At 35.2% G+C, this 7,604-nt stretch overlaps 1 protein-coding gene across 1 annotated transcript; it reads right to left on the bottom strand.

Annotated features, from left to right (window-relative positions):
* Nucleotides 1–1,790: 1,790 nt before the first annotated feature.
* Nucleotides 1,791–6,848, bottom strand: LOC110708682. Its single transcript, XM_021886875.1, has 7 exons — nucleotides 6,130–6,848; nucleotides 5,087–5,164; nucleotides 4,840–4,982; nucleotides 3,992–4,062; nucleotides 2,611–2,706; nucleotides 2,255–2,347; nucleotides 1,791–2,174 (listed from the first exon to the last, which is right to left on the bottom strand). The coding sequence occupies exons 1-7, from the start codon at nucleotides 6,604–6,606 to the stop codon at nucleotides 2,092–2,094; spliced, it is 1,041 nt and encodes a 346-aa protein (XP_021742567.1). The 5' UTR covers nucleotides 6,607–6,848; the 3' UTR covers nucleotides 1,791–2,091.
* Between the last annotated feature and the right edge of the window lie 756 nt (nucleotides 6,849–7,604).

The following is a 7,604-nucleotide window of genomic DNA, read 5'->3' as shown; positions in this document are numbered from 1 at the left end:
TATGAATATGGATTTAAAATTTTGGGGCCCTGGGCGGGAGCCCCGACTGCCCCGGCCCTGCATTGTGGTGTATTTTTCATAAAATTCTGATGCCATAACAGGGCTCTGCCTTCTAAGTGTATAGCAGCAAGAGAAATCTTATTTTCATTAGATATACCATCAAGATAAAAAAACTGATTGCACTTATATAACCATGACTTAAGATCATCACCATCAAATTTAGGGAAATTGATTTTGTGAGTCTAGAAGAATATTGAGAGTAATTTTTCTGTCCTGGTTCAGAAGTGTCAAGGGTTTTCACAGGAGTTTTAATGGGTGAGTTAACATCAGAAATTAATTTAGTAACTTGTACAAACAAACCCACCATCAAATCATGCAATTCAGAAATAGATTTGGTGTTTTGACTGATATTCAGATTATTAGTGCTATTAGTTTCGTTCAGGGTCTTACATTGCTCATCCAGAAGTGATCTGAGTGAGGATTCCAGCTTCTGAAGATCAACAGCTGTCACCGCCCCAGTGTCATCAGTGTTTTGATCGGAGTTCTTTCGTGGTGGCATTGAATATCCAAGGAGCGTATGGCTCTGATACCAATGATGCGACCAGGACAATTAAGCTAGCCCAAGCTCAGCTCTGAATGAGAGCAAGAGTTGGATTGGTTGCTCAGAGAAAATCCGGGAAAGAAAGGAATTCTCAAGAGGTGAACCAATGAAACAGTGATAACAATAGAACAGAGAAAATGAGATTTAGAGAGAGAAGGAGAGTAATTTCATTAATCATGAAAAGTTCTTACATTATATAGCCTTACACTGATAATTCAAATAACAGAAAATGGCATAACAGAAAGATTCTTTCCTAAATACAGATAACTTGATTATTCCTTCTCAACAACTTTTGCAAGCTGTCAACTCAACTGCCAGCTCATCTCCTCCCTTTTCCTCATCTTCATTCAATGTAACAGTGCCCAATTCATCCAGACTCATGCTCAGGCTTGTATCAAAATACCGGACCAATAAACCGTGAGGGTTGAGGTTCAATCATGGTCCTCCTTATTACCATTAAAAAAAATGTAGATATGTATGTTGGAGAACGAGGAAGGCGTAATGTCCATGGGTTCTAATTTAAGAGGTAGATTAGTAATTTAAAGTTTGATTAAAAAACAAAGAAAGAAAAATAAGCATGTGGGTGAAAGTGAAAGGAAAAATCTTTATTATCGGCTAATAACCACTTGAAAAAAGAGACAATAGTCACAAATCTTGCAATACAATATCGTTACAGCTTACAAAGTTACAAGGTACCAAAGGGGCAAAATGGCCCAATTGTATGATTTAAGTGTTGAATATTTGGATGGTATCATTGTAGTACACGCTCTATAACAGAGTGACATTGGGTAAATGTGAGTTTAGTTCTTTATGAATTCGATTCTTAAGCCTTTTTTTCCCACCTTTGTGAGATTAATTCGAAATACTTTATACAATCATATAATAGTCATCCTAATATTGCTCATTAAAAGGTTATATTACAATAAGAATAACAACTCTATGTTCAAACTCAAATGATATCTTGAATCTAATCGAAAAAGGTCAACCTTATGATCTCAAAGTTATAAGGTGAATTCCTTACCAATTACACCAAGCCACGCTTTATTTAAGCGTTAAGACATAACTAACCTTGTGTTCATCTATATAGCTTCCCACAAGTGGAACTTAATACATAAATTGTTGATCGCTTATAAGAAGTACGGAGTATTATATTTGGGTCAATTACTAATATTTAATGAACCTATAGGGGTAAGTCGGGTAACAAGCTAATTTCATTAATAGAATTCAACCATCCTGGCTTTTACTCCCGATCAGCAGAAAGCCAAAATTGTTGCTATTAATTATAAAAATTTTGATTACTCATACAAGCTAGCAATTCGGTGAAAAGAATAGATATACAGTACACATACAAATCAATACAGAGTAATTTATGTACAGAGTATCTTACACTGCCTTATTATTGAACTTGAAGGGTTCAGAAAATAGAACTTACGTCTAAACGCTAAACCTTATTCTTGAATGAGAAATGACCTTGACAAAAGTCAACAGTCTCAACACAGGAAGATCTGATAATTTGGGGAGGTACCTCCCACGTTAAGGTAGTTAACATCCACAGCAAGTTCTCCAAATTTTTCTGTTAGGATCAAGCAACTTATTCAAATGACTTTTACTTTTGAAAAAACAAATTTAAGATTACAGATAAAAGAGCCAAACCTTCATATAATGTCCGTACAAACTGTACATAATCAGGTATGAGATCTCTGTATATAATTCCATCAGGACGAGCATCCAAAACAACCAACACACCTGATAGAAAGAAAATCAAAACCCTGTCAGCAATCTAGAAGAATATAATTGGTGGTAGTTGATCTCCATTAGCAAACAAAGTTAGGAAACATCAACATTCAAAGTGAGCATAATGATGTTGTCTCAATTTCCAGAGAACCCCACCCTCAACAATAAAACAAAAAACATAATCCAATGATATTCAGATCATGATGTTCATTTGTAGATCTAAATGTAATAAGATACATCAGTTACAAGGAAAAAAAGTAGAATTATGAATTTACCAGGCGCATCCCAAGCTTTACTCGAATTGCTCGGCATAGGAGCTAACCAAAGAATGTTCCGTAAAGTCATTGTACTGTCATAAGCTAGATCAGAACCTGCAAACATTAGAATGATATTAGCAAACTAAAATCAGTATAGCTACGACTTTAGCCAATAGTGTCAGAGAAGTCATTTCAATACTACAGGAACTAGGAAATCAGATTACAGCTTTGTTCTTCTCACTTTTTAATCACTCAACAACAAAGCCTTAATTTGGGGTCGGCAAACATGAATAGTTATATGGGCTACCCAAGTTCAGTTCAAATAGGTTACATTTCTGGTCAATAAGGGCTAAGTTCAATTAAAATAGGTTACAATCCTGGTCAATAAGGGCTACCCAAGTTCAATTCAAAACTACAATAAGTTGAAATAACTGAAATTTAAAGATAATAGGCATTCTTGGCTCTTAGGATATTTTTCCAACCAATCAGCAATGGCTAGTTCATGACTTAGATCACATTTGGACAAGCTAACAGAAAACAAGTTATAATTATTATTGTCATTCATATTTAAAACCGTTTAAAGCAGGGCCTCCCCCCCTCCTTTCTCCCTTTCTCTCCTCTTTCAGTCTTCCTTGATGAATCTGGCAGTAGGCATCCCCACTTTATTTGGCCACTACATTTATTTTATTTTGTTACATTTGTTTCCAGAATTCTTCCTATATGATACAAATTCCATCAGTCTTTTCTAGTCATTTTCTAGGGTTGTTAAAGATTATACCATTGCCACAGTTGGCCTTATGGACCGGGCAATGGAGCTTTTGCAGGGCTTAGAAATTAGAACAGTTTAATCTCATTCCCTGACATGATTCCCCTTTCCCAAGTTCTTTTCCAAGATTATTGGGTTGGCTTCTTTGAGTTTAATTTGGTGCTGTACTGTACAATTGAATGTGGTTGACACACTCCCAAGTCCTTTCCTAAGACTACTGGATTGATTTCTTGGGCCCACCAATTTTACTTTTACTTCTCAATGGACCCAGATTCCCAACTTCTAGCGCCCATGGAGGCATGGATTGTAGTTTTTTTTTTGTTTTTTTTTTTGTTTTTTTTTGGGGGAGTGACTCTGCTTACTGAGAATATTGAACTCCAGCTTCTCTAGTGTATACAGTCTGCTTGCTGAGAATATCAAGCTCGAGTTTCTCAAGTATGCAGAGCTTCATCTTTTTCTTTTTTTTTTTAAAATTTTATTTTTTATAACTCAAGAAAATGGAATCTCAAGAAAAAAAGGAAAAAGAAACAAGAAGGAAAGAGAGGGGGGGGGGGGGGCTGTTATTTTTTATTTTTAGAAACCACAGATCTGTTTAAGAAAGAACTGAAAGGAGTTCTGATCATAGTAACTGACCTCTTTGGCAGTACCCCATGTTATATGGAAAGACTTTTTTGTTATAGGCTGGGTATTCCTTAGCATGGAACCTGCCATTTTTTTTGGCATAGAAATAATGCAGCAAGTGAGAAGAGAGTTCAGTATCTAAATAAAGGATCAGGGGAACAGCAACAAACTAATTAAAACAAGCACCCATTGTACTCATTTTCTGTTAAATCCAGGTTTCGCTATCTATCCAAGGAGTCTACATAAAAGAGTTTGTTTTGCAATGCAGATTGCATATATTTTCCATTAACCACTGGTATGATACTTACTATGCATTAAACAATTTCTTTATTTGTCTCTGAATACATATATTTTATCAACAGCAGAATAGCTATCCAGGCAAATCTTTCACCCACTAAGAAAATTTCATCATAACATCAAAAACATCTCAAGGAGTACCAATTCCAAAACCTCAATAACTTTTTAACTTTTTGATCCTATAAGTCACCAAACACCTCACATTCTCGTTCCACCAAATTCTGACATTTGACATACTCTTATATTTACATAAACCAAAATCCAGTCCAACTGTAAACCTCTTAGGCTCTTATACATTTCACTTTTCAAGGGTATAAAGAGAATTGTACATAAAGCAATCACAAACAATTTTATAGCCACAAAGTCGAGGAAAATTTTTTTGGCACACAAAATACTATATTATCTAGCACCATGGAGTTTAAACAATATCATACTGCAACTTCAATTACAGCTTTAAATTCATGATTGCACTGTACAAATTGCCATGGATAAGATAGGATAGGTCGTCCTCTCTACTATGCTCATTTCTAGAGCAGTATAGTTACAATAGGAATTTAACTTACAATATTCCAAGTCTTCCGGTGTCTTTGGCAAGAAAGAGGTGACCATGGAAGAAGTCGTAACGATTTAAAGAAACATTAAGTCCCACACTTGGACCCCGCGAAGCAATCATGTCAAATAAGAAAACAAGATAAGCATTCAACTCCTGCAAGTTGAATAACATCTCACATAATCTGTGAAGAACAAAGAAAATCATAATGCTATGTAGTATTAAAGAATCTAAAGATTTTTAGTTTAGTTCGTACATACATCGTTTATGAAATGCCAGCCATAGGGAGTTCTGGTGAGCTGACACTTACATTCCTTTGATCCTTCAACATCAGGCACCTATTACATGGATTCAGAGTGTCAACCAAGCATATACTTATGAAATGTATTTTTTTTTTTTTTAACTGACCTGGCAATATGGATTCAGGGAGTGAAATGCAAACTGTAAGCAAACAAAAAAATAAAAAAAATCTTCTTCTAGATTTTCGAAGCTTCCATTGGACAATTCATATTTAAGGGTTCCTATTTCATTCTTTCAAATCAGATTTGTACCAGTAATTGGTTAATTGCTCAAGTGAAGAACAAAACAATTAAATAAAAAAAACTAATTCACTCTTCACATCCTGTTAAAAGCCACCCCGTATCAGTAATCCGAAGTTGTAAATCCGCATAAATATCACTCATCAAAGCCACACCTCATAATTCACATAAAAAACCAGCCTAATCTTAAGTGCACATTATCTTATACAAGACCTACTTTATATAGAAAATTTTCACTTACAGTTTTGGAGGGAAATCTGTTTGGTTTCCAATAGAAATCAATCAATCATATCTAAGCACAAGAATCATTCATTCTGACTCTCCAACGACTTTTACCTACGGTCCTCCCCCTCGAACACAATATCTATAATACATCCAGGCTAATGGCCAGTTTGTAGCTATGTACCTCCGTTTCATGTTTTTTGCAACTTTGGAATATTTTATCCCTCTCAAATAATGGCCAAAGTTGCAAAAAACATGAAAGAGGTAGTATTTATTTTTTCAAAGGAGCAAATTTTTTTAATTAATTTTTGGAAACCAAATGACTAAATGAGCATTCTTATTGTTATCATCACCAAATTCAAACAAACATTGTACAAATCCTGCACAAATATCGATTTCTTTCGCGCTAACAACTGCGTGATTGTCATTAACTAATTCGTCTGATCAATTATTGATTCTTAAAATTAATAGCATAAATTTCCAAAATCCAAATTATACATTATACAAATGAAAATCGGAATTTCTGAAAAAAGAAAACTCACAGGTATGATCGTAGGATCTAGGGCACGATGAATAACAGCAGGATCACCACCAGAATCAACAGAAAGGCGAGCAAGCTCCAAAACCGAGGAAGGCGGCGACAAAATCAACTCATCCTCTTCATTCTCTCTCCTTTGACCAACAACACTAACCATTGACCTCCGCTTAACATCAACATCCTGAATTGACGTAGAATTGAACGGAACAAGAAATCTGAAGCAAGACCTGAGTTGTCTGGCAACAATTGGATTAACCTGGGAAGCTTGATCTTCGGGGCCGAGGAGAGAGAGTAGGTCTGCAACTGTGGCTTTGGGAGGTCGAGAAGAAGGGTTGCGAGAGGAGAGAGAAAATGGGAATGGTGGTTTAGGGTTTAAGGAGAAGGAAGAGGATGAAGAAGATGAAGAAGATGAAGTGAGTGTGAAGGAGAGAGAAAAGAGTAACGCCACTTTGATTGAGGAGGAGAGAGAAATGTGCCTCATTTCAGGAGTTTCTTATCTTTTGTTTTTGCGCGCTACTCGTATCTCTCCCCTCCGGTTGGTTGTTGCTGGTTTCCCTCTCTTTCTTGTTTCGGATTTTCTAAGGTTGTCGCGGTGTATTGGTCTAGGGAAAAACTTGTATACGATGAGTGTATATGGATTAGATTATGAAAACTTGTATATGACGATGAGTGTATATGGAAAACTTGTTGTATGCAATGGTTGCTATGTTATCTAGTTGTGTGCCCGATTACAAACCATGATGTTGAATTTATGTACATTAAACATAACAAATTGGTTGTGGAAACTTACGCATAAGATAGTCATAATAATGATTAATGAATGCTTGCAAAATTTTCCAAAGATTGTGTATTGGACATTCATCAACTGCCATCCACCTGAGTAATAATCATCAATAATAATAATAATAATAATATGTACATTTGTATATACACATATGTATAGTAATAAATAATCAAAGATCACTAATCCGTAGTTAAAAATCACTCATTAATAAGTTCAGTTCAGTTCAGCTGAATTCAGTCAATCGGAACAGGCCCCAAGCATTATATTCTATGAAATCTACTTTGATATTTTAGCAAAACAAATCATAGCTATGTAGCAATTCTTGTTGTTGAAAGCTTTTCCTCTAATTAGGGTTTGATCCGGTTTGAACCCAAATTAGTTAGAGTCTAATAGGCTCTAGAATACCATTATGTTTGCATTAAAAAAATCAACTTGTACTCCTCCCTCCGTCCCAAAAAGAACGATCCATTTGGGTTGATTACGCCGGTATTAAGGAAGTTAAGTAAAAAGAAGTAAAAGTATATTGGAAAGATAAATTTACATGGGGTTTGTAAAAAAATAGAGAGAGGAAGTAATAAAATAACATGGAAAATGAAATTTTTATATGGGGAAGCTAATTTTGCACAAATATAATTGCAAATTGGTGGTGTTTTAATGCAAATGGGTGGCTTCAAAAAAAAAATGCAAATAGGTCA

This window comes from Chenopodium quinoa, unplaced genomic scaffold (assembly GCF_001683475.1).
Source record: "Chenopodium quinoa cultivar QQ74 unplaced genomic scaffold, ASM168347v1, whole genome shotgun sequence".
NCBI classification, from domain to species: Eukaryota; Viridiplantae; Streptophyta; class Magnoliopsida; order Caryophyllales; family Amaranthaceae; genus Chenopodium; species Chenopodium quinoa.
Note: the sequence above shows the minus strand (reverse complement) of the source record. Positions and strands in the feature narration are given on the sequence as shown.

Coding starts and splice junctions, on each gene's coding strand:
- LOC110708682 (XM_021886875.1), bottom strand. CDS start 6,606: ATGAGGCACATTTCTCTCTCCTCCTCAATCAAAGTGGCGTTACTCTTT. Junction 2,348..2,610: donor TAAAGCTTGGGATGCGCCTG/GTAAATTCATAA, acceptor TCTTTCTATCAG/GTGTGTTGGTTGTTTTGGAT. Junction 2,175..2,254: donor TGTACGGACATTATATGAAG/GTTTGGCTCTTT, acceptor TGATCCTAACAG/AAAAATTTGGAGAACTTGCT.